The 15,026-nt window shown below is 40.5% G+C and overlaps 1 protein-coding gene and 1 long non-coding RNA gene across 9 annotated transcripts in view; one reads left to right on the top strand and one right to left on the bottom strand.

The window, feature by feature from the left end:
• Positions 1 to 15,026, bottom strand: part of LOC309648353 — a 351,118-nt gene that overhangs the window by 80,321 nt on the left and 255,771 nt on the right. The gene's annotated exons all lie outside the window — the stretch shown is intronic.
• The window catches only part of LOC309648210 (zinc finger protein 677-like), a 205,574-nt gene that overhangs the window by 164,120 nt on the left and 26,428 nt on the right, over positions 1 to 15,026 (top strand). For 6 of the 8 annotated variants that reach the window (XM_082436624.1, XM_082436626.1, XM_082436625.1 and 3 more), the window contains exons 1-3: positions 4,878 to 5,148; positions 10,300 to 10,391; positions 11,755 to 11,881. In XM_082436624.1, the coding sequence (XP_082292750.1) occupies positions 10,377 to 10,391; positions 11,755 to 11,881 (142 nt within the window). In that variant the 5' untranslated portion in view covers positions 4,878 to 5,148; positions 10,300 to 10,376. Of the gene's footprint in view, positions 1 to 4,877; positions 5,149 to 10,299; positions 10,392 to 11,754; positions 11,882 to 15,026 lie in introns of those variants that run through there. The other 2 variants (XM_082436622.1, XM_082436621.1) reach the window with 2 other exon arrangements.

The raw sequence follows: 15,026 nt of genomic DNA, 5'->3' as shown, positions 1-15,026 counted from the left end.
CTCCCTGTGCTATATGGCTGCTTCCCACTAGCTACCGGTTTTACATTTGGTAGTGTACATATGTCCATGCCACTCTCTCACTTTGTCCCAGCTTACCCTTCCCCCTCCCCGTATCCTCAAGTCCATTCTCTAGTAGGTCTGCATCTTTATTCCTGTCCTGCCCCTAGGTTCTTCTTGATCATTTTTTTTTCTTTTAGAGTCCATATATATGTGTTAACATACGGTATTTGTTTTTCTCTTTCTGACTTACTTCACTCTGTATGACAGACTCTAGGTCCATCCACCTCACTACAAATAACTCAATTTCATTTCTTTTTATGGCAGTGTAATATTCCATTGTATATATGTGCCACATCTTCTTTATCCATTCATCCAATGATGGACACTTAGGTTGCTTCCATGTCCTGGCTATTGTAAATAGAGCTTCAATGAACATTGTGGTACATGACTCTTTTTGAATTACGGTTTTCTCAGAGTATATGCCCAGTAGTGGGATTGCTGGGTCGTATGTTAGTTCTATTTTTAGTTTTTTAAGGAACCTCCATACTGTTCTCCATAGTGGCTGTATCAATTTACATTCCCACCAACAGTGCAAGAGGGTTCCCTTTTTTCCACACGCTCTCCAGCATTTATTGTTTGTAGATTTTTTGATGATGGCCATTCTGACTGGTGTGAGGTGCTATCTCATTGTGGTTTTGATTTGCATTTCTCTAATGATTAATGATGTTGAGCATTCTTTCATTTGTTTGTTGGCAATCTGTATATCTTCTTTGGAGAAATGTCTAGGTCTTCTGCCCATTTTTGGATTGGGTTATTTGTCTTTTTGATATTGAGCTGCATGAGCTGCTTGTAAATTTTTGGAGATTAATCCTTTGCCAGTTGCTTCATTGGCAAATATTTTCTCCCATTCTGAGGGTTTTTTCATCTTGTTGATGGTTTCCTTTGCTGTGCAAAAGCTTTGAAGTTTCATTAGGTCCCATTTTTTTATTTTTGTTTTTATTTCCATTTCTCTAGGAGGTGGGTCAAAAAGGATCTTGCTGTGATTTATGTCATAGAGTGTTCTGCCTATGTTTTCCTCTAAGAGTTTTATAGTGTCTGGCCTTACATTTAGGTCTTTAATCCATTTTGAGTTTATTTTTGTGTATGGTGTTAGGGAGTGTTCTAATTCCATTCTTTTACATGTAGCTGTCCAGTTTTCCAAGTACCACTTATTGAAGAGGCTGTCTTTTCTGCACTGTATGTTCTTGCCTCCTTTATCAAAAATAAGGTGACCATATGTGCGTGGGTTTATCTCTGGGCTTTCTATCCTGTTCCATTGATCTGTATTTCTGTTTTTGTGCCAGTAGCATACTGTCTTGATTACTGTAGCTTTGTAATATAGTCTGAAGTCAGGGAGCCTGATTCCTCCAGCTCTGTTTTTCTTTCTCAAGACTGCTTTGGCTATTCGGGGTCTTTTGTGTTTCCATAGAAATTGTGAAATTTTTTGTTCTAGTCCTGTGAAAAATGCCATTGGTAGTTTGATAGGGATTGCATTGACTCTGTAGATTGCTTTGGGTAGTATAGTCATTTTCACAATATTGATTCTTCCAATCCAAAAACGTGGTGTATCTCTCCATCTGTTTGTATCATCTTTAATATCTTTCATCAGTGTCTTATAGTTTCCTGCATACAGCTCTCTTGTCTCCTTAGGTAGGTTTATTCCTAGTTATTTTGTTGTTTTTGTTGCAAAGGTAAATGGAAGTGTTTCCTTAATTTCTCTGTCAGATTTTTCATCATTAGTGTATAGGAATGCAAGAGATTTCTGTGCATTAATTTTGTATCCTGCTACTTTACCAAATTCACTGATTAGCTCTAGTAGTTTTCTGGTAGCGTCTTTAGGATTCTCTATGTATAGTATCATGTCATCTGCAAACAGTGACAGCTTTACTTCCTCTTTTCTCATTTGGATTCCATTTATTTCTTTTTCTTCTCTGATTGCTGTAGCTAAAACTTCCAAAACAATGTTGAATAATAGTGGTGAGAATGGGCAACCTTGTCTTGTTCCTGATCTTAGTGGAAATGGTTTCAGTTTTTCACCATTGAGGATGATGTTGGCTGTGGGTTTGTCATATATGGCCTTTATTAAGTTGAGGTAAGTTCCCTCTATGCCTACTTTCTGGAGGGTTTTTATCACAAATGGGTGTTGAATTTTGTCAAAAGCTTTTTCTGCATCTATTGAGATGATCATATGGTTTTTATTCTTTAATTTGTTAATATAGTGTATCACATTGATTGATTTGCATATATTGAAGAATTCTTGCATTCCTGGGATAAACCCCACTTTAGCCTAAGTTTTTAATGTTCTTTTTTTAAAGACCCATTATAGATGTGCAGATCTTGTGGTCAGAGCATTCTCTCTATTTGCAATCATCTTTTGTATAAAATCTCTCCTTACCTAAGTCCAGATATTTTTTAAAATTTTGGCAGTCGTAAATATTATATATTATAATGTGCTTAAAAAATGTAGTGTCTCTATTTTTCTGTTACAGAGTTTAATGCACTAGGTCAAACTACTTCCTATGTTTTTCAAATTTTTGAAGTCTTTAATAATCTTTAATAATTTGCATCTGTTTTTATAATACTACAGGGAGACATATGTCAAAATCTTCCTGTGATTAAGGAAATATCCTTTTTTTTTCTTGTGAATTAGTTTGTTTTGCTCCCTTGTAAATTTTACAAGCAACAAAATTTCCCTTAAGCAAGGTGGATTCATGAATTTCAGCTATGACTGGCTTCTCTCCAGATGTTCTGTTTGATGAAAAGTTTCACCATCCATTTATTTATTTGCATGAGAAAATGGGAGTCCATGCTGAAATCTCTTTTGTGCCAACATGGCTAGTTGGCAATAATACATAATACAGCATAATTTACATAATCTACCTTCTAAAGATCTGAAAATCTATCTCTGACACTGTATATATGTATATATATTTTTCATTAAAAAATGTGTCTAGTGCAGGAAACAAATGCATGGAATAATTTGATAATAGGGTTGAGCATTCAGTTAAATCTTAGTGAACTGCAGAGATTTAAAATTGAGCATGCATAGAATAAATGTAATCAAGATAAGAAATCTATCAAAATGGTTCCTTAGTTTCACAACTTGGAAGAATCCTTCCGTGTGTCAAAACCAATATTTGCAATAAAGATGGGAAAGTTTTGATCCATTCTTCATTGATAACAAAATATCAGAGTTGTACAATTTAGAAAAAAACTTAACGAATGCAGCGAATTTGGAAGGTCTTTAGGCAGCATGAATCATCATTGGTCATCAGAAATGCATACTGGGGTATATCTTAAAATTATAATGAATGGGCCAATGTATTTAACCAAAAGCCAAACATTACTAAGCATCAGGAGATAAATACCCAAGAGTAATTTTTAAAAATATAATGTGTGTGGTGAAGTTCTCGTCCAAAATTCAATCTGTGGGGGATCGTCAGAATATTATTCTGGGAGTGAAATCTTTGCAGTTTATGAGTAATGATGCTCAAGCCTTCTTAAATATCAGTTAATTCAAATGTAATGAACATCGAAAAGCTATAATCAATGCTTAAAACTTGTGAAAGATCATATAATATATACTGCAGTGAAACCTTACAGATTAAATATACGTTAAAAGACTTTTTATTCAAAATGCTTTTATCACATTAAAAAATTCTTACTGGAGAGAAATCTTCTACGTTTAAGGATTTGAAAGAAACATATATTTCATGGTGGATATTAACTCATGGAAATTGCCTTAAAGATTATAAAAGAGACCACTGGAAATTCGATAAATCTAGTTTGCTTCCTCTAGGGTTCATATAAAATAATATAGACATCCTTATCAAACGCCCCAGGAAATACTGCAATAGTATTTTTAAGGTGAAAACAACTTCAGTAGTCTTCTAAAGAGTACATATGGGGTTTGTTATTCACACCTGACAGAACACTGAGAAATAGAAAATAAACAAAAGAGCTAAAGTATAAAACAATATTTTTATTAAAAATATTCTTCCTAGTTACTCTTGGATAAATGTAAAGTGAATTAGAAATTGTTATATTTAGAAATTACTGACAAATGAATTATGACGTCACAAAAATTTATCTCAGAGGTACTTATCATTCGCCTCAGGTGTGGAATAGAATAACAAGTACTATAAAGAACAATACAGTTTATATCAATTTTTGATTTTTAATTTTTTTAAAGCAGTGGTTGGTGACCTAAGTCATCACATGCCTCATGCCCCTACCTCCCCCTGCCCAGGTCTTGTACCTATGAAAGTCTCTGGGACTGAGCCCAGGGCTGAGCAAAGGGTGAATGGGGAATGTAAATGGATATGATGTTCTGATGGACGTCCGTACGAAGTGGCCCACTTCCCACCCGTAGAGTTTTGCATTTCACATTCAAGTTTGCATTTCTTGCACAGACAACTGCACTCCTTGCTTAATTATATTGCTTAAATTAAATTCTAATTGCAGGAGGCAACTGGATCCAACTATCTCCCCACATCGACTCCGAATCCAGGTCCGGGTTCCCAGACCGCAGAGTCCGCCTCGCCTCTCTCTCAGGACCCGGCACCCCTTTACAAAAACGATTTTTGACTAAACTCGTTTTCAACTACTTAAAACGTAAACATCTTAGCTTTCAACAAGTGGCCTCTCAACTCTAAGTTTTCCCCTTAAATTGTTTGAAACATCAACTTAAAACAGGCAAGGAGCAGCCCGGCTCCGCGGCACAAGAAAGAAATTCAAAGTGATCCAAACTCGGAAAGAAAAGCATGCCCTTGGGGAGCTGCTAAGGGGCGCCCCGGCCCCGCCCCGGCCCCGCCCCGGCCCGGCTCCGCCCTGCCCCCCGCGGTCCCCGCCTACACCTGGCCGCTATTCGCGCCCCTTTCCGAAGGCGCTCCGCCTAGGCCCCGCCCACAGCATTCCCCGGAAGGAGCGCGCACGCGCGGTATCTCGCAGACCGGAAGAGGCTAGTGGGGTCCCAAGGTCGCGCCGGCGTCTGTGAGTTTTCGTCTTTTTGAGTTTAAACCTGAGCGTCTCAGTCCACAGTCCTATACGCCTGGAGTCTTGGGGTTGCTACGGACGTTAACATTCCTGCACCCGTGCCTCTTACCTTCGGTAAGTTCTGGCGTCCCGGTGAGAGTTCCCGAAGTCTGACCGCTTCGCTGCTGGGTCGGGGGTCCCTGTTCATTTTCGGTTAAAATCTTTCCAAGGCCTTCCCCGCCCATGGATTTTGGGCCTTCGGGCCATTAGACCCGCCTGCCGCGTTGTTGTCCTGTAAAACCCTTCACTGACCACTCCTCCCGCCCCGCGCTGTTCAGCGTCATGGCAGATGGACTTTTGAGATAGATTCAAACACTTGGCGCGTCTCCCTTCATCCTCGTCCCTCTTGGCCCATAGAGGCCTGGCTTCTCTCCCTGGCCCTGGGATTCAGCAGACCCCACCGCCTTCCTGGGAACCTCCCCCCGTCCCCCCCTCCCCCTTAATAAGAGGCCCAGTGTCTCGGAAGAGCACACTTTTCCGAAGGATGGGGTTTAGGACTGAAGAACTCGGGGTGCCCCAAGAGCAAGTCACCTCCCCCGCGCGGGGATCTGTTGCTTTGTGGAAGTGATGATTGCAAAGGGGAGACCAGGAAAGCGGCAGCACAAGGGAGTGAGGAAGATCAGGAGAAAGAGAGACAGAGGGAGAATGAAGAGAAATAGAAAAGTGAGAGGGAGAAAAGATGAGTGAGGCGGTGCATAAAGAAAAGGCAAAAATAGAGGATCTGGGAAGGACTTGAAGAGAGACAAAGTGAAAGGGGATAACGTGGCAAAGTAGCAAGAGGAGAAAAGAAAATAGAAACACAGAGGAAAGGGTGGAGCTCCAACCATGAAGGTCAAGGCACTTCAGACAGAGTGGTTAGGAGAAAAACAGTTGGGGGAGCTGAGTGCAGGGACAGAACGAGGGCTTAGGTTGGCAGAGTGAGAAACAGCGCTGAGAGAACCTAGCCAGCTAGGGATGCCAGTGAGGTGGGGCAGAGGGGGTGTAATAGGAAAGACAATGTAATGGAGAGCAGAGGGGACACAGAAATGCGGGGAGAAAAAGGCAGACATATACAGAGATTGGGAACAGACTGGGGAGAAGGAGAAACTGAAGTTGAAATAGGTTTCAAGCCTTGTGCAAAACAAGTGTAAGGAAAGGAATAGAGAAAAGGGGAGAAAGCAGCGGGAGTGAGAGAGGAAACACAGAAAAGGAGAACGATGGAGAGAAACAAGGAAAGGGAGACATAAACAGATTAACAGAAATACAGAGTAGAGTGAAAGAAGGGAAACCTGATTCTGCGTGAGTGGTGACTTGATGGGATATGGCTAAGGTGTGATATATTGACTTGTGGCTTTGTAATATATTTAGTTTAAAATTTGCTTAATTGATGAGAATGAGAGTTGCAAAACTCCTGTTTATAAGGCTTGTGCGTTTTATAATTATTCGCCTCACAGTGTAGCTTCCATTTGCAGCCCTTTACTCTGACAACGAGGGGGGACTTGTCTGTGAGTTGTGGGTTGCCATCTTTGCTTGGAATGGTGTGAGGACAAGAAATTACTGAATCCGTCACTATGTGGTGCTTTTTAAGGGAATATTAAAACCGTTGCTTTTTCTTCTTTTAAATGGACATACATTTTTGCACCCCTCTTACATTTAATTCATTTTTTTAAAAAGCATATTGAGGTAAATTTTAGTATACCGAATTCCCCCTTCTCTGTAAATAATCATCAGCTTCTGAAATAAGCTTCGGTGACATGTGATAACCAGCTGTCATCATTCTATTCTAAATATGAGGTAGTCTCAATTAAAAAAAAAAAATTTGACCCCAGAAGTCATTAGATTAAAAAAAAAAAAGAGTCCCAAATTGTTTTCCCTTTTGAATATATTGTGTCTAGTTCAGATTATAAACCCTGCATTCTCTCTACCCTTTGTCATATGTTGGAACATTCTGTAGTACTTAGTAAATAATTTTAGACTGTTTCAATATATACTTGGTAAGGGTGTCTAACATCTTAATGGTTAGAACTTAATTTAGTGAGTTAGTCTAATACTCAGCAGCCTCTTTTGTCCCCTTTGTGTGATTTGTTGAATTAGTGAGCTGTGAGCTACAAAGTAGATGTTCCCCTCAAGTCCCTTTTGTCCATTCTGTGAAAATATTGAGGGATGGTCTGGATTGACTTGAAACTTTGTTCTAACAGAGCCCATCTGTTCATGGTAAAGAAATTTGCACTGATCCTATTTCCATAGCTAACCCTCTTTAAAAGTTTCAGCACCAAAATCTGTGTTCATCATTTTATATTTCTTCAGTGTTTCACTGTGATTTTCTGCAAAAGAGGGAGTAAATGCTCGGGATCAATGTGATTAAAACCACAAAAGAGGTGTCTTTTGCTCAGGTGTATTAAAGATGATCCTGGAATTTTTAAAAGGGGAATGAGATGATAAGGACAAACTTCTCACTGTCTCTTCTAGGCCACCCTTTCAAAATTCAGTTACATGCAGTTCTCACTCAGCTCAGATGTTCTCAAGGTAACTTCCCTTCTGGGCCTCTGTGAACCTACCTACAACACAGAGGTGATGAACAAGATCAGGATTGCTGAATGACAGCTATCCCTAAAATGATTGACAGTATTGTATGGATATCTATGTGGCATTTTTCTGCAAGAGGGTGACCATTGTGATTATAAGCTTAAAAGAGTGCCAGGCCAACAACGATGATGAAAACTACTAGGAAAGGTGCAGGGCTCAGGGACAGAGTCTGCCTCAGAGTTCTGTCTCTGCATCAGAAGTAAATCTGAAGTTAGACCATTTCAGTACCTGGCATTAACCCCTCTACTGGCTTCCCATTGCCTTTGGGACAAAATCCAGGCTCCTGGATATGACATCAGAGAGCACAGGCAACAAAGGAAAAAATAGTTAAATGGGCTTCATCAAAATAAAAAAACTTTGTGCATCAAAGCACACTATCAACAGAGTGAAAAGGCAACCCACAGAATAAGAGGAAAATTTTGCAAATCATATATCTGATAAAGAATTATTATCTAGAATACATAAAGAGCTCCTACCACTGAAAAACAAACAAAATTGAAAAATAGGCAAAACACTTGAATAGACATTTCTCCAAAGAAGATATGCAGATGGCCCAACAGCTCATGAAAAGATGCTCAGTATCACCAATCGTAAGGGAAATGCAGATCAAAACCACAGTGAGATACTACTTCACACCTGTTGGGATGGCTGTTATCAAAAGAAACTGAAAATAAGTGTTGGAGAGAATGTGGAGAATTGAAACCTTCGTGCATCGCTTACAAGGATAAAATGATACAGAAGCTGTGGAAAACAGTGGTAATTTCCTCAAAAAATTAAACATAGAATTACCATGTGATCCAGCAATTGCACTTCTGGACATATACCCACATCACAGGGACTCCACCAAAAAGATTACTATGGCAGAAAGAAACCTCACCCTTTTTTATAGCCAAGCAGACACAACCCATTATGTACATGTTCTCAAGATAAACAGTGATTTGTCCTCAAGTAAGAGGACATGATGGCACCATTTGTCAAACATAGTTCATCACCTTTTGCTTCCAACTGTTGCTGGAACCCCATCCAATCAAGCTTTTCCGTCTACCATCCCACTTTCCTTGTCAGGGGTTGTAATGTCCTCCCTATTTCTAAACCCACTGGTTAATTCACAGTCTTTGTCTTGTCCTATCAGCAACTGTTGATCACTCCCTCTTCCGTTAAACACTTTTTTTTCTTTTTTCCCTCATGGCTTGCAGGACATCCCAGTATTTAAAAATAAACTTAAACTATCATTTGAAGTCTGGCTATCTGTTTCAATTTTCTTTTCTCCTTGTTCACTTTTCATTTTCTTCTCCTGGTTTTGCCTCAACCCCTGGTCGCTGATGGGGGCAGGGTCCCAAGCTCCATCTGGGGCCTTTTCTCTGGCTGCACCCAGTGACCTTCCATATCATCCTATCTTATGGCTTTAGACACCCTGACGTCTCCCAATTCCACATCTCCTTCTCAGACCTCAGCCCTGAACTCCAGACTCCTGTTGTCCAGCTGTACCCTTCGCATCCCTGCTGGCGCGTCTCACAGGCATCTTCTGGCCACACTGTCCAGACATTAGCTCCTGGACCCTACGGTCCTCCACGTTTCTGTTAAGAGCTGTGGCATGCTTCTTGGGGCCAGTGTGACCATCTTGGCTGCTTTTCAAATATATAGGATGTTACATTATTCGTATGTGTTTTAACTTGAGATACAAAAGAATTAGATGTTAAGATGGATGAGACAATACATGGTTTCCAAAATTCACTTGGGATGGAGTAGAAAAATGTGTGAAGACCACGGGCCTTGCTGATCTGCTTCCTGCAGTACTTGTGTGACATCATCTCCTGCTTGTTTCCTCCCTCCTCACTGAGATTGAGCCACACAGATGTCTTTGCTTTTCCCGGGGTCAGGGTCACCACTGCCTCAGGGATCCCTAGAGCTCTCTGACCCCTCAGATGCACGTGGTGAACCTCCTCCCCCAGATCTTTGTTCTGATAGCACACCTGCCCCCGTTCTCAGTGGGGCCTTTTCTGAGTCTCTCGTTTAACTTTCCAGCCACGCTCCTACCCCCGCCCTAGCCTGTAATGCCTGCTCTGTGTGTTTCTCTCTGCTCTTTCCCCTTCCACTATCCAGATACAGGGAGCAGGGCCCGAGGAGAGAGCAGGGCCACGGAGTGGGAGGTGTGCTGGGGTTGACCCCTCTGACTGATGCTCAACCCTGACTTTACATTAGATTGCTGAGCCATTTTCAGATACCTCTTTTGTGCCCAGTTCCTGTAGGGTTTTCTTCTAGGTCATGGCTGACTGGGGCCCAGCCTCGATGATGTCTGAGTAGCCTCAGGTGATCGAATCTGTATCCAGCCCTGAGCACTAGGGCTCTGGCTCATCTGTTTCTAAGGACTGAGACCAGCCCTTAAACTAGAGGGGTGGAGGGGGCGCTGTCCTCTGCATGGCCGTCGGTCAGGACTGGGTCTCTGACTTGAAGGGGAGGGTCAGTCCTTCCTGGGTCCCCACTGCTGCAGTTTGTGTGTGGCTTAACCAGGAGGGGAGTGAGTTCTGAAGAAAGGGGTCAAAAACCTTACAGCAGAGGACTGTCTGTTCCACGTGCTGAGGTCTTCCCTGTGTGTGTAGTTGTGACTCAGGAAGGGGGTGTGTCGATTCCAAGCATTAAACCGCATCTTTTGACACTCAGGATTGACGTCTCAGGACTCACCTTGCCTGAGAAAGAAGCCCTGAAGAGGAAGAAGAGGAAAGGACAAGGAGTCAGGAATGACTGTTTCTCAGGTAACATCATATTCTTAGTTTACTATTCAGGCCTCTCTGTCCTGAAATGCCATTTGGACTTGATAATCTCTCACTCTCAAGTATCCTGCCTGACAGGTTTGCTCAGACTCGCCCCACGGCCTTCCCAATCTTCTCTCATCGCCACACAGATTCTATTCTGTATTTTTACACACTCTATGTATTTATGGAGATCAAAGTTAAGTTTTCTAATGTATTTTTTCTCAATTTTTGCAGTGTTTTTTAATAACCAGGCTACTATGGAATAATGTTGACAATCTTAATTAAATTTAGTACAATTTATACATGTTCATTGTACCAAAAATGCCGAAATGCACAAGTAAAAAATAATAGAAAATGAAGGTGTATTTTAAAAATGTCATTTTAGACACTACCACTTTTATTTCAGTTAATTTTGGCGTGTATGTTTATAGTGCACCCACTTGTATATGTGAGCAGGAACCCATGGTGTGTATAAACGACACCATCATTTCCTAAATAAGTCTTATATTTATTTTAACTTTGAAAGTGTGTCTTACATGCTTTCCACGTCCTTAAGTTTTCTCCTGTCGTGCCATGTTAATGAGTTAAGAGCAGTAAGAATAGTCCTCATTGTATGTATGCATGTGTATGTACGTGTATATGTGTTGCCCTTTCAGCCAGTTCTGTGTTTTCAGCCTTGAACTTGTTTCAGGTTTTCTCAGTTAGGAAACAACTGTGTCATCGTACTTTTAATGTCATATCTGATACTTAAATGTATGATGCTGTAGGTTCTGTTCTAAAGCCGGGCCACCTGGTTCAGGTGGTGGCTGCCATTTATTAGCTGTTGAATAACAGAGTTGGGTCGTCTGTAAGGTGGGAATAAATTGGATGCTATGTTGTTATATGAGTTAATACTTATAAAACATTTGGAGTAACGCTTACTGTATGGTCACTTCTGGTTGTTACTGTAATTATCATTATCCCATTTTTTCAGTTCTCACCTTCCTTTAAAGCTACTGTGGACTTTGTCATCCCTCAAGACATTACTGTACCTCATCTGGAAGTTAGTTATCATTTGGTATATAATGTCTGGAACTTGTGTTTAGACAATGCTTTGTTGAATTTTTTTCATTTGTGTATATATATATATTTTTTCTTTCTGCATGCCATTTTAAATTCCTCAGTAATTTAGTAGATTTGACATCCTCTGATAGAAAAGTGTAATAAAGCAAAATTAGGGATATATTGTTCAGGATTCTCTTTGTGGCTCTATCAGAACACTCACTTCTATCTAATTGATGCTGGCACCTCTCTCCTCTTCTCATTTTGTGTGAAGATAAGTACTCTCCTGATGGCCTCTTGGTGAAATGTGTTCTCATTTCAGGCACTGTTGACATTCAGGGATGTGGCCATAGAATTCTCTCAGGAGGAGTGGGAATGCCTGGACCCTGGTCAGAGGGCCTTGTACAGGGACGTGATGCTGGAGAACTACAGGAACCTGCTCTCCCTGGGTGAGGATAGTTTCCCTCCAGAAATTGGGATCTGCCCTTGGGTGTCTTTGCATTTATCTTGGGTCTCTTGGGAAGCCCTGCCTTGTTCGCCTAAGGTTGAAGCCATGTTGATTCAGAAATGAGAGGCTTTATAATGGAGTGTCTGGGATTTAAACCTTCTCTTTCTTCAGTTGATCTGTCCATGACATGCTAGGTGGTGGTGGTTCTGGAAGCTGAGTAAGCACAAAATCTTATGGCGAAATTTTAAGCTATCTGCCTGATTTTACTCCTACACTACTGGTTTAGTAGTTCTTGGAAGAAAGCTACGTATCTGTATATTTAAAATATTCTTTAAGCATTTGGAAGAAGACCATCATTGAAAAAATTTGTGAAGTATTATTCTGTCCCATCTGTATTGCCCTTTTCAGTTGGACAAAGGGCTGGAATTGTATTATGGAAAAGTCACAGCACATCATTCACCTTTTTTCATGTAAGCAGGAATCTGTCTTTCTGAGATGAATATTATTTTCATCTTGGAGCAGGGGAGAGAGCCCTGGCCTCTGAAGAGTGAGGTGAAAATAGAGAGAAAAAAAAAAAATGAGGTGGGTGGGAATGTATCAATGATACGAACATACGGAAGAACTCAGACGGCAAAGAGGTGGCTACTTCATCAGATGTTTTTTAGGAAATTCTTCCTAAATGTGGGAGGTCTTTGGGAAGACAGAAGTTTATTGCTGTGAGCTCGCGAAGGAAATTGTACTTCCCCTCCTCTTATTCATGTGTCTTAAAAGTTTCCTCCCATCCCAGTGGTATTCCACCTCGTTGCAAAGTTGAAGGCAAAGTCTTTATCCTGACTCACAATTTTCTGTTACCTGCTGTCTGTGACCGTTTTTGTGTTTGGACTTTGGGGGACCAGCCTCTCATTCTAGACTCTGTTCTCAGTCCACACACATCCGAGCTGAGGTCTCTCTCGTCCCGGCTCCTCTCCTTCTCTAGCTTCCATCCCCATTTCACATACGTGAGAGACCTTCTTTTGGGGATGGGGGACACCAGCTGCTTATCCACTGCATCTGGGGCCCCAGGCGAGTACAGGGGCCTGTCTCAAGCCCTCTCTGCCCCTTCAGGTGCCTCAGGCATTTCTTCGTTTCTGCTTTTGCCTTTAGGAGCATGTATCATGGGACTAGCATGCATCTTTTGAGATTGTTCCTCAGCAGTATTGTAAAGACAGTGGGCGGAGAGAACCTTTCTTTGATCCCCAGTCCTTCACAGGGAGCGTATCTCAGGCACATTTTGGGGTTTGTAGGCACACCCCAGGGCCCATTTCAACATCCCACAAAATCTGAATCCCTTACTTTACTCTCGTATCTTTTATTTTTCTCTCTCTTGCAGTGCCTACTTAGTATGCAAATGTGGAAAAACTTGGGCTCTACCTGATTTCATATTTTTTTTGAGTGTGTGTGATTTTGCCTCTGAAACTTGCTTCTGAAATACACCTACTTGGTGTCTGAGATGTTATTCTCTGTTTTCTGCTGTGATAACCTACCCTTTAGGTGCTGGACAAGCTCTAGTGAACTCTGCCACAAGGAGTTTCACTGGGTAAAAGAAAATTCTGAGTGGAGAATGCTTTGATTTAGATGTTACAGTATCATCCTGCGTCATGGGGAAGTGCCCTCTGAAGTAACTGAGTAGAGTGGCCAGCATGTTCCAGGATGCTGAGATAGAAAGTATCATGAGAGCCTGACACAAATGGTTCCAGTTGTCCTTCTGGGTTTTGTGGATCACCACAAAAGTGTCTATCAAGAGCAGTGTGGCAATGTTGATTAAGTATACTAACGATCATCCTGTTTGATTTGGGGTTGTCTCAAGTACAGGGATTTATTCCAGGGAGAAAATTGCCAAGTTCATAACCACATATCAGTGAGACTGTTGGCCAAACTGTTGTTCTTGCAACAGTGTTCATTACATGTGTATGCCATTGTTTATTGTTCAAAAAAGTATGATTTCAAAGAGAGTAAAAAAAAAAAGGCTTAAACCAGAAAAAAAAAAAAAAAAGTATGATTAACATTCATTCCCTGCTAGGCAGTTTCTCAACATTTTCCTCTGTCCCCAGTCCCTGGCACCTACCAGTCTGCATTCTGTCTCTGTGGATTTATCTATTCTGTGTATATCATATCTTTTGCAATATTGCCTTGACTCTTCAGGGCCCTTTGCGGTTCCGTATGAATTTCATCATCTTTTCCATTTTTCCAGAAAATGTTCTTGGAATTTTGATAGTGTTTACATAGAATCTATAGACCATGTTGGTGAATATTATCATAAATATGAAGTGTCTTCCCATTTATTTAGGTCTTCTTTCATTTCTATCAACAATGTTGTTTTTTTTAAAAATTTTTATTGGAGTATAGTTGATTTACAGTGTTGTGTTAGTTTCAGGTGTACAGCAAAGTGAATCTGTTACACATATACAGATATCCACTCTTTTTTAGATTCTTTTCCCATATAGGCCATTACAGAGTATTGAGTAGAGTTCCCTGTGCTATACAGTAGGTCCTTAATAGTTATCTATATCAGCAATGTTTTGTAGTTTTCAGTCTATATGTCTTTCATCTCCTTGCTTAAATTCATTCCTAGGTATTTTATTCTTTGGATATTATTATAAGTGGAATTATTAAAAAAAATTTTTTTCAAATTGTTCATTGTTGATGTATAGAAACACAGCTGATTTTCATATGTAGATACTGTATCCTGCAACTTGGCTGACATCGTTTATAAGACTAGTAGGTCTTGTGTGTGTGTGTGTGTATTTTATGGAATTTTCATTGTACAGGATTGTGTCATCTGCTCATGGAGATAATTTTCCTTTTTATTCTCCAATTTGTATACTTTTAATTTCTTTTTCTTGCATAATTGCTCTGGGTAGAACTTCCAGTACAACATTGAATAGCTGGATAGCAGTGGTGAAAGTGGGCATCATGTCTTATTTCTTATTTTAGGTGGAAAGCTTTTATTATTTCATCATTGACTGTGTATGATATTAGCTGTGAGTTTTTTATAAATGATCTTTATCAGGTTGAGGAAGTTCACTTTTTGTATGCTGAGTGTTTTCATCATGAACGGTTTCTGGATTTTTTTCAAATGTCTATTCTGCATACAATGAGATGATTAT

The sequence above is a fragment of the Balaenoptera physalus genome, assembly GCF_965194825.1.
Source record: "Balaenoptera physalus genome assembly, chromosome: 19".
In the NCBI taxonomy this organism is placed as follows: domain Eukaryota; kingdom Metazoa; phylum Chordata; class Mammalia; order Artiodactyla; family Balaenopteridae; genus Balaenoptera; species Balaenoptera physalus.
This window is presented reverse-complemented; position numbering and strand designations above follow the sequence as displayed.